The following is a 19,381-nucleotide window of genomic DNA, read 5'->3' as shown; positions in this document are numbered from 1 at the left end:
CCCACAGAATATTAGGTGCGTTTAAGATGAAGTGCGCCTCGCCTCGATTCCAGGCGAGTCTCAGCTCACGCACAACCCAGATCCACTCATATGTCAGCCCGCTGTCAGCTCACGTGTTGACCGCACATCATTTCCCATGATCCCTTTGGCCTTTGTAGTTCAGGCTGCCGGACGAGGCTGTGAGAAGCAACTTTGCCTGCCTCGCTCTCACAAGAATACTGGCACCGTTGCACAGGTAGCGTCAGAGCAGGGCAGTGGCATCTTGGACACGAATCTTAAACACACCTAATATGAATGTGTTTGACCTTTGAACTGTGACTCAGCCGTTTTCAGCCCCTCCCTCTGCCAGACCTCACTCCTAATCAGACTCACACAAAGAAGTGACCGTCGTCTCGTCCTCCGCAGCTCACTTCCCTGTTAGATTTCACCTGTGTCACAGTCAGACTCAGTTGCTCTTATCGACAGCGAAATGGCGCAGGAATCTCTCGACCAAGAGGCCTTTTTCTGTTCCATCTGTTTGGATCTACTCAAGGACCCGGTGACTATTCCCTGTGGACACAGCTATTGCAGGAAGTGTGTAAAAAAACACTGGGACCAAGAAGACGAGAAGAAGCTGTACAGCTGTCCACAATGCAGAGAGAGCTTCAGCCCCAGGCCTGTGCCATTCACAAGTATCATGTTGGCAAGTTTAGTGGAGCAGCTGAAGAAGGCTGGCCACACAGCGCCCCCTGCTGACCACGGTGATGCTGAAGTGGCCTGTGATGTGTGCTCTGAGACCAAGCTGAAAGCTGTCAAGTCCTGTCTGCAGTGTGTGGCTTCGTTCTGTGAGAGCCACCTCCAGCCTCATTATGATGCTGCAGTGTTTCAGAGACACCAGCTGGTGGCGCCCTCCGACAAACTCCAGGAAAACATCTGCTCTGAACACAACAAAGTGAAGGAGATATTCTGCCGCACCGACCAGCAGCTCATCTGCTACCTCTGCTCTGTGGACCAGCACCAGGGCCACCGCACAGTGACGGCTGCAGCAGAGAGGGCCCAGAAGGAGAAAGAGCTGCCGGCTCGAAGGACCCTGCTGCTCCAGACCCTCCAGCTCACAGAGACAGACCTGGAGACGCTCCGACAGCAGGCCGAGGACATCAGCTGCTCTGCCCAGACAGCAGTGCAGCACAGTGAGGAAAGCTTCAGAGAGATGGCCCTTCTCCTGGAGAAAAGATGCTCTGAGGTGGAGCAGCAGATCCGGTCTGAGGAGCAAACCCAGCTGAGACGAGTCCAAGAGCTTCAGGAACAACTGCAGCTGAACATCACTGAGCTGAACAGGAACATCTCTGAGCTGGACACACTGTCCCTCACACTGGACCACAGCCAGTTTCTACAGCTCTATGCTTCACTGTCCACAGACTCACAGAGGACAGAGATTCAGACAGGGCCTCACCGCGGCTTTGAGGATGTGACCACAGCTGTGTCAGTGCTCAGAGAAAAACTACAACTCACTTTGGAGGAGGATCCGAGTCTTGACCATGTTTTACTGTCAGCAGCTGAACCCACCACCACAGAGGAGTTCTTAACATATTCACAATATTCACAAGAACTAATGGAAACAGAAGAGCAATAGTCCTGAATAAAGAACAGAATAATCCTGATCATCCGGTCAAATTCAGTGATTATTCAGGTTTAATTCGAACTACTGCAAGGTCTCAGGTTCACTTTTACGCATTTACAAATTGCAGTTTTGTTCTTCAAAATCTGGAGTCATCTTTCTGCCTTTTATTGATCAAATCAGTAAGTAAACTTCATTTGTATAGCCCTTTTCACTGACACAATGTCACACAGTGCTCTACAGTGGTAAAACATACTAACAAACTGCATATCTAAGAAAATAACCTTTACAATCACAGGCATGGCAGAGTCAGTAGGACTAGAAGCTTTCCTAAACAAACAATACTACTGACGTTGTTTTTGTATAAAGGGTCTTTGTACACTTTTAGTTGAATGTGACCACATTTTTCTATTATTATATTTATATTTTTTTTTTCTGTACTGTAGACCTTTTGTGAAGCACTTTGGTCAACAGCAGTTGTTTTAAATGTGCCATATAAATACATTTGATTTGATTTGATTTGATTTTACAGTCGGTCAAATTGTTTTAATGATGACCTTTTGTTTAACTAACCTGACAACAATACTGATCTCTTCAAAGTGACACTGGAAAACTCCAGTACAATTCTGCAAATATTTTACATCAGTCACTGTTTTCATCAAATGCACTGTGTCACTGTGTCATATAACAATTTAAAACTTGAGTATAATTTTTGTATTTGTTATCATATATTTTACTCAAATATATGTTGTAAATATATATTAGGTTCAGTTTCGATCATATTTGTCAGACCCAAAATAAAATCAGGGGTTCTGTTTTACCGAGTTCAGGCCCAGACCATGACCCTCCTGCACAGAGTCCAGACCACCTTCACCGGTTCTGGAGTCAGGTTTAATGGGGATACTTGTGAAAATGCATATTTCCATAAATTGAAATAGCAGCTTTGTGCCATGTGTTTTCTGTCTGCCTTTCCTTGTTTGCTTTTTGTTTGAAGGGACTTTCTCAACTTTTTAATAATTACACGTGTGTTTCAGCAGCAGCTCCAACAAAATGTACGTAGAATTAAACATTGCTTCTTGAATCACCACATTCTGCATAATATTGATTCAGAACCGGATTCTACATGTTTTCTTCATCAAATCTTATCTTCTATTTTTTGTTTTTTATTTTTCATTTTTTTTTTTATTTATTTATTTATTTATCAATGTTTTTCATTTTCGGGGACTGCTTTTCACACAATTTTGAGTTTCTCTGCCCATCATAAGGGAAATGGGGATGTGAGTAATAAAAAGGGTATAAAATGAAAGTGTGCAATGCAACACTTCAATAAAAAAAAAAAAGATCACAAAAAAATCTGCCACGTAATAAAACAATGTCTAACTGCAGTGTTTTATAATCTTTATAATATATATATATATATATATATATATATATATATATATATATATATATATATATATATATACACACACACAGTGGGGGAAAAAAGTATTTGGCCAAAATCCAAAACAATGTCTATGTGAAACTGACCAAATACTTTTTTTTCCCCACTGTATATGACTTTTGTTAAATGTTTTGTCTCCATAAGACAAGACTTTGTACTGATGGAGAAATTCATTAGTTGGATATAGTTTCCGTGACGATTGTAAAACATCTCAGAAAAAAACTATTTGATGGTGAAGTAGTTTGTTCACAGTAAAACGTGATCTGTACAATTTGAATCATTATCAAATTCACACATTGATCTGTTTCATGTGGGTTGTTCAAATAAAGTCTCAAAAGTACAATCTTGTGAAGCACTCATTTGAGAAAGTATCAATACATTTGTAACATATTATATATAACATGTTTAAATGAATATAGCTGCTATCATTTTGTGTTCAGAGTTGCATAACATTAATTAGTAATACTGCTATGGAGAAAGTAAAAGACACAGGAGACCAATGTATAGGACTCCAACATCTATGTGACTTATGTTCATTAAAAATCAGATTGTAAAGTGCTGAATTTTAATATTTCAAGTTCCTGTATTTACAATACTTTTCTCACACAAGACATTTCTTTAACCCAGTTTAGTAACATTAGGTAAAAGCATCAATATTCTTACTCAACAATAATATTTGGCTTGTTTTTCACTGTGAGTAAATCTTTCAAGTTACAAAAGCTTCATGTTCATCTTGTAGCCCAACTTTAAAAATATAAACCCTTTATTTATGTTTATCTTGAAAGAATTAGTAGAATTGTTACTTTATTTTAAGTTTTGTTTGTGGGATTTCTTCACTCCCAAAACATAAATCAGACTTTTACACAGTCATTAAGTACTTTCTCTACTTTACTCGAGTAACCTGAGTTACTACTTTTACTTCTACTACAGTCAATGTATTTTAAAGTAACAGTGTTCCTTATAGTGTTTCCCTCCTCTCTTCTTTCTCTCATCCTGACTCTGCTCCCGTCTCTCCTGGACAGAGGTCAAGAAGCCAAAGTATTTACCCAAGTAAGAGTACTGTAACTTCAGAGTAAATGTACCTCTCTGGGTCAGACTGAGGGAAAGCAAGTAAAAAGTCTCTCAGAAAGTACAAATATAAACGATTACGTCCATCCTCAGCTCATATCCAACACGAGGTCTAAACTCCGTCCAACACTTGTACAACTGCAACCTCTAGTGGTACGAACCATGTACTGCGTTAGTGAGGGCGTCATTTCCTGGTTGTTGTTTCCTTGTTGAGGAGAATGATTGTTTTCCGACAGAAATTGTGATTGGAATTTCATTTTCTCTGTAGTTTTTGAAGAAGAAATTCCTCTCAGTGAAAGAAAGATAAACCCTTTATGTTTATCCTGAAATAATAATGATAATCCTCTAAGATTTGTCTGCAGGATTTCTTCACTCCCACAACATAAGTCAGACTTTTACACTCAAACAGTCACTCAGTAGTTAAGTTGTTTTTCACCAAATACTTTTCCTACTTGTACTCGAGTAAATGTATTTTAAAGTAACATTGCTCCTTTTCCCGTTCCCCTCCTCTCTCTCAGCCTGACTCTGCTCCCGTCTCTCTTGGACAGACTTGGGTGAAGTAGCCCAGATATTTCCTGAAGTAAGAGTACAGTTACTTTAGAGTAAAAGTACCTCTCAGGGTCAGACTGTGGGAGAGTGTGAAGAACCGTGCATTACATTTGCCTTGAACTATGTACTGCGTTGAAACGATTACACAACTTTAGCTCGAGTGCTGCTGCAGTGGGAGGGCGTTTCTTGGTGGTTGTTTCTGTGTCGAGCTGAATCACAGACACACAACACATTTAAATCATTGAGACGAGTAAAGCAACATTACTGATTTGATATTCCATGTGTGATGACTTTGTCCTCTGTGATACTTTACTGTGCTGAGAGCATTTAAAACAAGAACAAAGGAATCAACTTTTTGTGTGAGATTCTCCTCCATGAGAACCGACCTCACATCATCAGGGTTGTTTTTGTGGGTCTGGTTTTACGCTCAGAGAGACTGCACAGACCAGCAGATGGAGCTCGGCTCGTTCAGCGCTGTGATAAATTGATTCTTCTGTGTTTAAGCACATGCAGCATGTCGGCAATTGACTCCATGTTTGGTGCAGACACAATTCCAATTGGAACAATGAAAAGAGTGATTTGGCAAAATTTGGCCAAAGTTGATTTTGTGAACATTTTTTTAAATATGTATTTTAGGGTAATTGGTGATAATGGTACCTGTAGAAGAGTGCTTATTGTGTAATTTTGTATCAGGCTGAAAACACAAGAGGTGAAAGTGGTCTGAAAACTTTCTGAGGCTGCTCTAAACACAAACTGTAGGTTCGGTGTCACTCTGTGTTTGGAAAGTGATGCGTCCATTTGAACTCTCCTCCCTCAATGAGCCTCTGCTCCGCTCTCTCTGTTACACTGGAACACATTACATTGTATGGAATCCAGTGTCCTTTTTACCTATTGGAAAATAATCTTTTTACATTTGTTTTAGACTACCCTTGTATATGTAGTGTATAAATATTTAATAAAATAGATCTGCATTTTTGCACTAGGTTTTTTGAACACTCCTCTCTCACTGAAATTTGACTCCTCTCTGTGGGTGAGACTGAGCCCCTCCCTCTGTCAGACTCGCTCCTCCTCAGATTCACTCTGAGCAGGGAGCGGTGCCGTCTCCCCCTCCACAGCTCACTTCCCTGTTAGGTTTCATTTGTGTCGAAGTCAAACCCAAAGTTGTGGGTACAAACCAGAATTATCCTGATCATCCAGACAGATTCAGCAATTGCTATCAGGTCCTGAGCCGAGAGAGTCTGACGGGCCGCTGTTACTGGGAGGTGGAGTGGAGCGGACTTATTAGTGTAGCAGTTTCATACGGAGATATTCAGAGGGTAGGAAGTGAATCTACATTTGGATACAATGATAAATCCTGGAACTGTCAGTGTGGCAAAAACTCAGGCAGTTATAAAATTACTTTCAACTCAGTTTACTACAAAGTCTCAGGTCCCTCCTCGCCCAGAATCGGGGTTTACCTGGACCACAGTGCAGGGGTTTTGTTGTTTTACCAAGTTCAAGGCCAAACCATGACCCTCCTCAACAGAAACCAGACCAGCTTCACCGAGCCGCTCTACGCTGGAGTCAGGTTTAATGGGGATACTGGAGAAAACGCATATTTCCATAAATTGAAATAGCAGCTTTGTGCTGCTATCATGTTATGTGTTGTCTTTGTGCATTTTCCTGTTTGTTTTTTGTTTGAAGGGACTTTCTTAACTTTTTAATAATTACACATTTGTTTCAGCAGCAGCTCCAACAAAATGTACGTAGAATTAAACATTGCTTCACACCACACCACATTCTGCATAATACTGATTCAGAACAGGATGTTTTCTTCAAATCAAATCTTATCTTCTATGTAATAAACTACAGTGTTTTATAATGTTTAAGTGATATTTATATTCTGAACAACAGTATATGACTTTTGTTAAATGTTTTGTCTCCATAAGATCAGACTTTTTGCTGATGGAGAAATTCATTAGTTGGATATAGTTTCCGTGACGATTGTAAAACATCTCAGAATCTCAAACAAACTATGTGATGGTGAAGTAGTTTGTTCACAGTAAAACGTGATCTGTACAATTTGAATCATAATCAAATTCACACATTGATCTGTTTCATGTGGGTTGTTAAAATAAAGTCTCAAAAGTCCAATCTTGTGAAGCACTTATTTGAGAAAGTATCAATACATTTGTAACATATTATATATAACATGTTTAAATTAATATAGCTGCTATCATTTTGTGTTGAAAGTTGCATAACATTAATTAGTAATACTGCTATGGAGAAAGCAAAAGACACAGGAGACCAATGTATAGGACTCCAACATCTATGTGACTTACAGTATGTTAATTAAAAATCAGATCATAAAGTGCTGAATATTAATATTTCATGTTCCTGTTTTTACAATACTTTTCTCACACAAGACATTTCTTTAACCCAGTTTAGTAACATTAGGTAAAAGCATCAATATTCAATGTGAGTTCATTTTTTAGTGACAAAAGCTTCATGTTGACAAATACTAATGAAAGTTTTTATTCTTGTAGCTCACCTTTAAAAAGATAAACTCTTTATTTATGTTTATCTTGAAAGAATTAGTAGAATTCTTAGTTTATTCTAAGTTTTGTCTGTGGGATTTCTTCACTCCCACAACATAAATAAGACTTACACAGTCATTGAGTACTTTCTCTACTTTACTTGAGTAACCTGAGTCACTACTTTTACTTCTACTACAGTCAATGTATTTTAAAGTAACAGTGTTTCTGATAGTGTTTCCCTCCTCTCTTCTTTCTCTCATCCTGACTCTGCTCCCGTCTCTCCTGGACAGAGGTCGAGAAGCCAAAGTATTTACTGAAGTAAGAGTACTGTAATGTCAGAGTAAATGTACCTCTCTGGGTCAGACTGAGGGAGAGCAAGTAAAAAGTCTCTCAGAAAGTACAAATATAAACGATTACGTCCATCCTCTGCTCATATCCAACACTAAGTCTAAACTCCGTCCAACACTTTTACAACTGCGACCTCTAGTGGTAAGAACCATGTACTGCGTTAGTGAGAGCGTCATTTCCTGGTTGTTGTTTCCTTGTTGAGGAGAATGATTGTTTTCCGACAGAAATTGTGATTGGAATTTCATTTTCTCTGTAGTTTTTGAAGAAGAAATTCCTCTCAGTGAACAAAACAGGTTTGAAAACTTCCTGAGGCTGCTGTAAACACACACTGTGGATGTTCAGTGTTACTTGTGTTCACAAATAAAAATGGGTTTTATTCTTGGAGCTCAACTTTAGAAAGATAAACCCTTTATGTTTATCCTGAAATAACAATGATCATCCTTTAAGATTTGTCTTCACTCCCACAACATAAGTCAGACTTTTACACTCAAACAGTCACTCAGTAGTTAAGTTGTTTTTCACCAATTACTTTTCCTACTTGTGCTCGAGTAAATGTATAAAGTAACAGTTCTCCTTTTCCCGTTCCCCTCCTCTCTCTCAGCCTGACTCTGCTCCCGTCTCTCTTGGACAGACTTGGGTGAAGTAGCCCAGATATTTCCTGAAGTAAGAGTACAGTTACTTTAGAGTAAAAGTACCTCTCAGGGTCAGACTGTGGGAGAGTGTGAAGAACCGTGCATTACATTTGCCTTGAACTATGTACTGCGTTGAAACGATTACACAACTTTAGCTCGAGTGCTGCTGCAGTGGGAGGGCGTTTCCTGGTGGTTGTTTCTGTGTCGAGCTGAATCACAGACACACAACACATTTAAATCATTGAGACGAGTAAAGCAACATTTCTGATTTGATATTCCATGTGTGATGACTTTGTCCTCTGTGATACTTTACTGTGCTGAGAGCATTTAAAATAAGGACAAAGGAATCAACTTTTTGTGTGAGATTCTCCTCCATGAGAACAGACCTCACATCATCAGGGTTGTTTTTGTGGGTCTGGTTTTACGCTCAGAGAGACTGTACAGACCGGCAGATGGAGCTCGGCTCGTTCAGCGCTGTGATAGATTGATTCTTCTGTATTTAAGCACATGCAGCATGTCGGCAATTGACTCCATGTTTGGTGCAGACACAATTCCAATTGGAACAATGAAAAGAGTGATTTGGCAAAATTTGGCCAAAGTTGATTTTGTGAACATTTTTTTAAATATGTATTTTAGGGTAATTGGTGATAATGGTACCTGTAGAAGAGTGCTTATTGTGTAATTTTGTATCAGGCTGAAAACACAAGAGGTGAAAGTGGTCTGAAAACTTTCTGAGGCTGCTCTAAACACAAACTGTAGGTTCGGTGTCACTCTGTGTTTTGAAAGTGATGCGTCCGTTTGAACACTCCTCCCTCAATGAGCCTATGCTCCGCTCTCTTGGTTACACTGGAACACATTATATTGTATGGAATCCAGTGTCCTTTTTACCTATTGGAAAATAATCTTTTTACATTTATTTTAGACTACCCTTGTATATGTAGTGTATAAATATTTAATAAAATAGATCTGCATTTTTGCACTAGGTTTTTGAACACTCCTCTCTCACTGAAATTTGACTCCTCTCTGTGGGTGAGACTGAGCCCCTCCCTCTGTCAGACCTCGCTCCTCCTCAGATTCACTCTGAGCAGGGAGCGGTGCCGTCTCCCCCTCCACAGCTCACTTCCCTGTTAGGTTTCATTTGTGTCGAAGTCAAACCCAAAGTTGTGGGTACAAACCAGAATTATCCTGATCATCCAGACAGATTCAGCAATTGCTATCAGGTCCTGAGCCGAGAGAGTCTGACGGGCCGCTGTTACTGGGAGGTGGAGTGGAGCGGACTTATTAGTGTAGCAGTTTCATACGGAGATATTCAGAGGGTAGGAAGTGAATCTACATTTGGATACAATGATAAATCCTGGAACTGTCAGTGTGGCAAAAACTCAGGCAGTTATAAAATTACTTTCAACTCAGTTTACTACAAAGTCTCAGGTCCCTCCTCGCCCAGAATCGGGGTTTACCTGGACCACAGTGCAGGGGTTCTGTTGTTTTACCAAGTTCAGGGCCAAACCATGACCCTCCTCAACAGAAACCAGACCAGCTTCACAGAGCCGCTCTACGCTGGAGTTGGGTTTAATGGGGATACTGGAGAAAACGCATATTTCCATAAATTGAAATATGTTACAATTATGTAATTATGTACAATTATGTGTTGTCTTTGTGCATTTTCCTGTTTGTTTTATGTTTGAAGGGACTTTCTTAACTTTTTAATAATTACACATTTGTTTCAGCAGCAGCTCCAACAAAATGTACGTAGAATTAAACATTGCTTCTTGAATCACACCACACCACATTCTGCATAATATTGATTCAGAACAGGATGTTTTCTTCAAATCAAATCTTATCTTCTATGTAATAAACTACAGTGTTTTATAATGTTTAAGTGATGTTTGTATTCTGAACAACAGTATATGACTTTTGTTAAATGTTTTGTCTCCATAAGATCAGACTTTTTGCTGATGGAGAAATTCATTAGTTGGATATAGTTTCCGTGACGATTGTAAAACATCTCAGAATCAAAAAAAAAACTATGTGATGGTGAAGTAGTTTGTTCACAGTAAAACGTGATCTGTACAATTTGAATCCTTATCAAATTCACACATTGATCTGTTTCATGTGGGTTGTTAAAATAAAGTCTCAAAAGTCCAATCTTGTGAAGCACTTATTTGAGAAACTATCAATACATTTGTAACATAAAAATGAAAAATAGAAAATGAGCGCTGCTAAGGTCCCATAGGTGTAATAGGTTGTAGTATACTCACGGGTGCTCTTCCAAGGAGCCGATAGTGCATGAGGACAGAAGAGAGACTGGCTGTGCGTGTCAAAAGCAGTCAAAAAAGGTATGGAGGCACTCCGGAGTAGCAAAAATTAAAAATCCTTTATTAGTGCATGGACAAGTAGGTTAAAAACGCCAACGCGTTTCGACAGCTATGTCTTCATCAGGGCGATCTTTAGAGCGATTTGTAACATATTATATATAACATGTTTACATTAATAAAGCTGCTATCATTTTGTGTTGAGAGTTGCACAACATTAATTAGTAATACTGCTATGGAGAAAGTAAAAGACACAGGAGACCAATGTATAGGACTCCACCATCTATGTGACTTATGTTGATTAAAAATCAGATCATAAAGTGCTGAATTTTAATATTTCAAGTTCCTGTTTTAGTTTTTAGTTTTCTCACACAGGACATTTCTTTAACCTAGTTGAGAAACATTAGGTAAAAGCATCAAAATTCTTACTCAAAAATAATATTTGGCTTCTTTTTCACTGTGAGTAAATCTTTCAAGTTACAAAAGCTTCATGTTCATCTTGCACCCCAACTTAAAAAAATATAAACCCTTTATTTATGTTTATCTTGAAAGAATTAGTAGAATTGTTACTTTATTCTAAGTTTTGTCTGTGGGATTTCTTCACTCCCACAACATAAATCAGACTTTTACACAGTCATTAAGTACTTTCTCTACTTTACTTGAGTAACCTGAGTTACTACTTTTACTTCTACTACAGTCAATGTATTTTAAAGTAACAGTGTTCCTTATAGTGTTTCCCTCCTCTCTTCTTTCTCTCATCCTGACTCTGCTCCCGTCTCTCCTGGACAGAGGTTGAGAAGCCAAAGTATTTACCCAAGTAAGAGTACTGTAACTTCAGAGTAAATGTACCTCTCTGGGTCAGACTGAGGGAAAGCAAGTAAAAAGTCTCTCAAAAAGTACAAATATAAACGATTACGTCCATCCTCCGCTCATATCCAACACGAGGTCTAAACTCCGTCCAACACTTGTACAACTGCAACCTCTAGTGGTACGAACCATGTACTGCATTAGTGATGGCGTCATTTCCTGGTTGTTGTTTCCTTGTTGAGGAGAATGATTGTTTTCCGACAGAAATTGTGATTGGAATCTGATTTTCTCTGTAGTTTTGGAAGAAGAAATTCCTCTCAGTGAACAAAACATGTTTGAAAACTTCCTGAGGCTGCAGTAAACACACACTGTGGAAGTTCAGTGTTACTCATGTTCACAAATAAAAATGCGTTTTATTCTTGGAGCTCAACTTTAGAAAGATAAACCCTTTATGTTTATCCTGAAATAATAATGATCCTCCTCTAAGATTTGTCTGCAGGAATTCTTCACTCCCACAACATAAGTCAGACTTTTACACTCAAACAGTCACTCAGTAGTTAAGTTGTTTTTCACCAAATACTTTTCCTACTTGTACTCGAGTTAATGTTTTTTAAAGTAACAGTGCTCTTTTTCCCGTTCCCCTCCTCTCTCTCAGCCTGACTCTGCTCCCGTCTCTCCTGGACAGACTTGGGAGAAGTAGCCCAGATATTTCCTGAAGTAGTACAGTTACTTTAGAGTAAAAGTACCTCTCAGGGTCAGACTGTGGGAGAGTGTGAAGAACCGTGCATTACATTTGCCTTGAACTATGTACTGCGTTTAAACGATTACACAACTTTAACTCGAGTGCTGCTGCAGTGGGAGGGCGTTTCCTGGTGGTTGTTTCTGTGTCGAGCTGAATCACAGACACACAACACATTTAAATCATTGAGACGAGTAAAGCAACATTACTGATTTGATATTCCATGTGTGATGACTTTGTCCTCTGTGATACTTTACTGTGTTGAGAGCATTTAAAATAAGGACAAAGGAATGAACTTTGTGTGTCAGATTCTCCTCCATGAGAACAGACCTCACATCATCAGGGTTGTTTTTGTGGGTCTGATTTATCGAGTCTTGAAATGTTATCATCCTTTATTTTACTTATGGAGCGACAAGTCGATACCGAGTGTGACACAGATACTGAATATTTTGAGCATTAAAAATCTATGTTTTAAAAGAATTCTCTTAGAAACGGGGACACAGTGTTACTGGGAAGAGAAAAAGAACTTGTGGCCCTTGCTAAACCAATAAATAAATAAAAAACACGAATAGCATTACTAATTTGCTATATGTCAAACTTACTAATTTAATCCATTCGTCACGACGTTCTGGATCTTTTCTTACAGTAGGAAATGTGATGAGTATGAACGGTGACTCCATATACAACACTGTGAGGTTCCTTTATTGCACTCGTGAATAGAGCAAAAAACTTCTTTTGAACTTATGGATATAATCTATTTATGGACAATTTGGACTCAAAAACTTTGTAATTGTAATGGGTAAAAGCTTTATCCACACTATGTAAGTGGAAAAATGCCACTCCACTTTTTTCTGTATTTCTGAATTATTTTACACACTACTTCGTGTCCCTAAGATGTGCCTCAAACTTGAATTAGAAAGCCTTATTAATTTATCACCGTGTTAAAAAGCCTTGGTAAGCCTTGCCTTGGTGTGCCACAAAATGTAAAAATTTACTCTCACTAAAGCAGGGGTGTCCAAACTTTTTTCATGGGGGGCCGCATACTGAAGCGTACACAGGATGAAGGGCCATAGATCGGTGGTTAGTGCCGCAAAACCTTTGACTAGCAGAGGTTTAAATTGCGCCCCATACCTCTATTTATGCTCAAAACCTTTATGCCAGCTCTGTCTCACAGTAAATGGTTAGTCGTTTGGTTAGAATTGTGTAGAATTATTACATTTCAAATAAAAAGGACTATCTCTGATGATGTGTCCCGATTCAGCAAGAAGGCAGAGGGACACCAAAAATTGGTCTGAGGGCCGCATTTGGCCACCGGGCCGCACTTTGGACACCACTGCACTAAAGGAACTAGAGCAAAACTCTTCCATAGACTGACTAAGCCCATGTGGACAATGGAGAATGAATGAGAACCTGCATATCGCCGTAGAACAACTTTAAGCGACGTAATAGTCACTAAATAGCCGGTTGTTCTACTATAGTCTGGTTTTAATGGGCTTTGTTGACACCGTGGGTAGGTGTGAACTTTGACCGGAACATTACCTGTGATGACATTACCTGTGATGACGTGCAATTTTGTATCAGGTTGAAAAAAAAAAGTAATAAAAAAACAGGGCTGAAAACCTTTTGAATCAGTTTTAAACACAAACTGTAGCTGTTCGGTGTCTGTGTTTGTAAAGTGCTGCCTCTGTTAGGAAGCTCCTCCCTCACTGAGCCTCTGCTCCGCTCTCTGGGTTACACCGGAGTCTGGACCGCCCAAACATTCCATTGTTAACCATTTGACACATACAACTCCAAACTGTGTCTACGTTTATTGCTGTCAAACTGCGCTGTGTGAATAAACTGTCTATATTCATTTATTCGAGTAACATTATAATTAAGTACTTTGTATTTCTAAGAGTAGTTTTCTTCACACATAACTTTTTCTTTGCCTCAACGTAAACATTTTACTGAAATGTTACCTGGGAAAGGCTCATGACCCACATTACTGTATGTTATCCGGTGTCCTTTTTACCAATTGAAAAATAATCTATATAATTTTTTTTTTTTGCCGCCCTGGTATATGTAGTATATAAATATTTTATAAAATAGGTCTGAAAACTCTCTAAGGCTCCTGTAACCACACACTGTGGGTCTTCAATGTTGCTCCGTATTTTTGCATTAGGTTTTTTTTTTTTGTACATTAATTTCCTTGGCACAAATTTGAATACAACTAAACCAGTTTCAACTGTCTTCTGTCACTGAAATTTGACTCCTCTCTGTGGGTGAGACTGAGCCCCTCCCTCTGTCAGACTCGCTCCTCCTCAGATTCACTCAGAGCAGGGGGCAGTGCCGTCTCCTCTTCCACAGCTCACTTCCCTGTTAGGTTTCATTTGTGTCGAAGTCAAACTCAGTTGCTGTTATTGAAGGAGAAATGGCGCAGAAATCTCTCGACCAAGAGGCCTTTTCCTGTTCCATCTGCTTGGATCTACTGAAGGACCCGGTGACTATTCCCTGTGGACACAGCTACTGCAGGAAGTGTGTGAAAAAACACTGGGACCAAGAGGACGAGAGGCAGCTGTACAGCTGTCCACAATGCAGAGAGAGCTTCAGCCCCAGGCCTGTACCCCACAAAAACATTCTGGTAGCAAGTTTAGTGGAGCAACTGAACAAGACTGGCCTCACAGCGCCCCCTGCTGACCACTGTGATGCTGAAGTGTTCTGTGATGTGTGCTCTGAGACCAAGCAGAAAGCCGTCAAGTCCTGTCTGCAGTGTGTGGCTTCGTTCTGTGAGAGCCACCTCCAGCCTCACTTTGATTCTGCAGTGTTTCAGAGACACCAGCTGGTGGCGCCCTCTGACAAACTCCAGGAAAACATCTGCTCTGAACACCACAAAGTGAAGGAGATATTCTGCCGCACCGACCAGCAGCTCATCTGCTACCTCTGCTCTGTGGACCAGCACCAGGGCCACCGCACAGTGACGGCTGCAGCAGAGAGGGCCCAGAAGGAGAAAGAGCTTCCGGCTCGAAGGACCCTGCTGCTCCAGAGCCTCCAGCTCAAAGAGACAGACCTGGAGACGCTCCGACAGGAGGCCCAGGACATCAGCCGCTCTGCCCAGACAGCAGTGCAGCGCAGTGGGGACAGCTTCAGAGAGATGGCCCTTCTCCTGGAGAAAAGACGCTCTGAGGTGGAGCAGCAGATCCGGTCTGAGGAGCAAAACCAACTGAGACGAGTCCAAGAGCTTCAGGACCAACTGCAGCGGGACGTCACTGAGCTGAAGAGGAACATCTCTGAGCTGGACACACTGTCCCTCACACTGGACCACAACCAGTTTCTACAGCTCTATGCTTCACTGTCCAAAGACCCACAGAGGACAGAGATTCAGACAGGGCCTCACCACGGCTTTGAGGAGGTGACCACAGCTGTGTCAGCGCTCAGGCACAAACTGAAACTCACTCTGGAGGAGGATCTGAGTCCAGACCATGTTTTACTGTCAGCAGCTGAACCCACCACCAGAGAGGAGTTCTTACAATATTCAACAGAACTTACATGGGATCCAAACACAGCACATATCAGGCTGCATCTGTTAGATGAAAACAGAAGAGCTTTGGTTATGAAAACAAAACAGAGTTATCCTGATCATCCAGATAGATTCATTGGCGACTACGTGATTCAGGTCCTGAGCAGAGAGAGTCTGACGGGCCGCTGTTACTGGGAGGTGGAGTGGTTCGGGACATCTGTTTATGTAGCAGTTTCATACAGAGATATACAAAGGAAAGGAAATAAATCTACATTTGGATCCAATGACAAATCCTGGGACCATTATTGTGACACAAATGCAGGCAGTTGCAGAATTACTTTTTACTCAGTCACCTACTCTGTCTCAGATCCCTCCTCGCCCAGAATCGGGGTTTACCTGGACCACAGTGCAGGGGTTCTGTTGTTTTACCGAGTTCAGGACCAAACCATGACCCTCCTGCACAGAATCCAGACCAGCTTCACCGAGCCGCTCTACGCTGGGGTCAGATTTAATGGGGATATTGCATATTCTGGAGCCAATGCACATTTCCGTAAATTAAAATAGCAGCCTGTGCTGATACTGTTTTATGTGTTGTCTTTCTGCCTTTTCTTGTTTGTTTTTTTGTTTGAAGAGACTTTCTTAACTTTTTAATAATTACACATTTGTTTCAGCAGCAGCTCCAACAAAATGTACATAGAGTAAAGTATCGGAGTGCCTCAGATTTTTTTCCTTTTTCCTTTCTTATTTAATTTTTACACTGAAGGGCACCTTCTGCAATACTTACTCCTCCCACTGAATCGATCACTTTTCTCTTAAAAAAATGTATGTAGAATTAAACATTGCTCATTGAATCACCACATTCTGCATAATATTGATTCAGAATCGGATTCGACATGTTTTCTTCAAATCAAATATTATCTTCTATGAACTCCAGTGTTTTATGTTTAAGTGATGTTTATATTCTGAATATAAGATGAGACTTTATTGACGTCACGGTGGAGAAATTCACTTGTTCAGTCGATTGTGAATGAACTGCATTTTGGGTTCAGTTTTAGTCATGATTGTAAAACTTAATCACAGGAGAAGTTTGTTCACCTTAAAACATGATCATTTGTACAATGTCATTTTAATATAATAAAATGTATAAATTGTCTGAAAAGTTCAATTGTATGAATTACTCAACAATACAAACATTATACATGGCAAAATAGTAATAGTAATTGCTAGAATTTTGTGTTGAAAGGTGCATTATATTGATTGGTAAAATACACAGATGATCAATGTATTGGACTCACACATCTATTTGATTTTGTTTTTTTATTGTATGAAAATTGAGTAATGAGCATCATTATTTTTTCCTTCATATTCCATAGGAAAATACTGCCTGAAAATATACTTTGTCTGTTTGCAAACAGGACAAGGAAATCTAACCTGAGAGGAGAAAACATGTTTAAAAAACAAATGGTCCAAACAAACTTTAAAATGAATACTATTTCGGTCAAAGGGGTCGACTTGTGGAACAATCTCAACAATGATCTTATAAGGAGCAATTCCATGAGCAATTCGTTAAGCAATTCGTTAAGCTCATGCATTACTGTTGTGCATAAATTGGAACAGAGGAACCAACAAGTATTTTTATTTACAAATTACCATATTATTATTTTAGTAAAGAAGAAAAAATATGTGTACTGTATATGCGTGAATGTATAGGTATATATATAATATATTGTATACATTTGTTTTTTTGTAACGTCTTTGATGGGTAGATGTTTTTTGTTGTTTTGTAAATAGGGTAGGAAAAATAAGCCACGGCTTCAGCCTACACCTTTTCGGTTACCCACCTTGTCTGTGATGAATTTGCAGTACATACTGTACTTTTTGTTTTATGTTTTGTAACCGAATAAACCTTCATTCATTCATTCATTCAAAGTTCATTCAAAGTCCATATAATAATCATATTTCAAGTAGCGTTTTTTACACTAGTTTTCTCACACAGCACATTTGATTATCATCATCATTAGTTAAGTCATTTTTCACCAAATACTTAATTCTGCTTTTGCTTGTTCTTGAGTAAATGTTTCCCTCCAGCCTGACTCTGCTTCTGTCTCTCCAGGACAGAGGTGGAGGAGCCAAAATATGCATTTACAGCAGCAAAAGTACTGATACTTTAGAGCAGCGGTGTCAAACATACATCTCACGGGCCGGATCAGGCCCGCGAGATGATTTATTTCCAGCCCCTGTCCTGTAGAGCATAAATTCCAGAGTATGTAAAAAAAAAAGGTACGTCTCTAGCCCATTCCTGTGCGGAGTTATGATTTTTTAAAGAATAACCAGAGTACTCATTCTAGCCACTAGGGGGCATTAAATTAAAAAAAAAAAAAAAGGAAAGAGTTCCACATGTGTCCAGCAGAGGGCACTGACATAATACGAGCTCAGGATATGAACAACACATTATATAGCCATGTGGTAAATGGACAGTCTGCCCCAGGGCGGCTGTGGCTTCAATAACAGTTTACCACCACCAAGTGAATGAATAATGACTACTGCACTTTCAGGAACTTGTGACACAGGCTTGTAAAGTGCAAAACAAGTGTAAGCCGTTGTTATTAATGAAGCTACAGTCAAGTTGGGGCTTTGATCAAATCACAGCTTATTATTATTATTCATTTATTGGAAACATTTTCTCTATTATATGTGGCCCGCGACCCGCCGTGGGAGCTGAATTTCGGCCCGCGACCCAAAATGAGTTTGACACCCCTGCTTTAGAGTAAATGTACCTTTCGGGATCAGGCTGAGGGAGAGCGAGTAAGAAGTTCCTCCCTCCCTGAGCTCATACTGAATTCAACACGAGGTCCAGACTAAACATTACTGGCTGACTTAGATCTCAAAAGAACTGTTACAACACTGACATCTAGTGGAAGAACCATGAACTACATTTGCCTCACACCAGTGTATGGTTAAAGGTTTACTATCCTCATTCTGTACACTGTCATTTTAATAATCAAATCAAATCAATAAATAGATCCGATTCATGTGGCATTTTCTGCATTTACAAAACGTCAAACTGATGATGAGGAATGATATTGTTATAAGATGGACACATTCAATAAACTCCATGTACTTTTTAGCCTGATAAACCACACCCACCTTCTTTCTGCATGAAAGAAAGTGGATCTGGCCACGCACGGTAAACAAGTTGTTGAACAAGTTGCGGCTAAGGCTGAGCCGAACCAATCACGACCGTCACAGAGAAATGAGAAGGTTATGTCACTCGCTGCACCTCTATGTTTTTAGTTCAATTAACGTTAACATCAGCCAAAACTAATCATGGATGAAGTAGTCAAGGATTTTGCCTCGCGTTCTCCGCGTGAGTTTATATTCATTTCATTCATTTACCAGGTACTAAAAAAAAAAAATCCAAACAATGGGGGGGTAAACAGTGCCCAGCCCTACTTACATTTACTTTACTTAAATGTATTTTTTCCATTTTGTCCTGCTGCTCAAACTGATTTGTGTAAATATGCTGCAGATATTACCTAGGCACGAATAAGTAAGGATTAAACAACTCGGAGCCGTGCATTAGGTAAGGGATAATGTATAGAACGCTGGTCATTCAGGGCGAAACAAGACCGGTTCGCCCCGTCGGTGCTTATTTTCCCGATAATGACCATAAACTTTCTACACTTTTATGAAGGTCGAAAGGTTTATTTAATGACTTTCGCGACAAATAGTTCCCAAAAGTTTGCGCGTTGCTCAGCAACGCTTTGCTAGGCTAGAAGCAGCAAGCTTAGTTGAAGGCGCAGTTGGAGGAATGGTGGTGAATCTCTGGGTAAGTTGAAAGTCAGACTCACGCTAACTTCACGAGCAATTCCC

General features: G+C 39.8%; 2 protein-coding genes across 2 annotated transcripts in view; one reads left to right on the top strand and one right to left on the bottom strand.

The window, feature by feature from the left end:
- The window catches only part of slc4a3 (solute carrier family 4 member 3), a 117,122-nt gene that overhangs the window by 58,782 nt on the left and 38,959 nt on the right, over positions 1 to 19,381 (bottom strand). The window lies entirely within an intron of this gene.
- LOC306968259 (uncharacterized protein) lies at positions 246 to 16,105 on the top strand. The gene is made up of 4 exons (XM_079563601.1): positions 246 to 1,605; positions 5,716 to 5,974; positions 9,228 to 9,470; positions 14,375 to 16,105. The coding sequence occupies exons 1-4, from the start codon at positions 470 to 472 to the stop codon at positions 16,070 to 16,072; spliced, it is 3,336 nt and encodes a 1,111-aa protein (XP_079419727.1). The 5' UTR covers positions 246 to 469; the 3' UTR covers positions 16,073 to 16,105.

Source organism: Gobius niger, assembly GCF_951799975.1.
Source record: "Gobius niger genome assembly, chromosome: 9".
NCBI classification, from domain to species: domain Eukaryota; kingdom Metazoa; phylum Chordata; class Actinopteri; order Gobiiformes; family Gobiidae; genus Gobius; species Gobius niger.
Note: the sequence above shows the minus strand (reverse complement) of the source record. Positions and strands in the feature narration are given on the sequence as shown.

Bases quoted from the DNA above. Each gene is read 5' to 3' on its own strand.
- LOC306968259 (XM_079563601.1), top strand. From the start codon at position 470: ATGGCGCAGGAATCTCTCGACCAAGAGGCCTTTTTCTGTTCCATCTGT. The intron at 1,606-5,715 runs GCAATAGTCCTG...TCCCTCTGTCAG, and splicing joins GAACTAATGGAAACAGAAGA to ACTCGCTCCTCCTCAGATTC. The intron at 5,975-9,227 runs GTAGGAAGTGAA...GCTCCTCCTCAG, and splicing joins CATACGGAGATATTCAGAGG to ATTCACTCTGAGCAGGGAGC.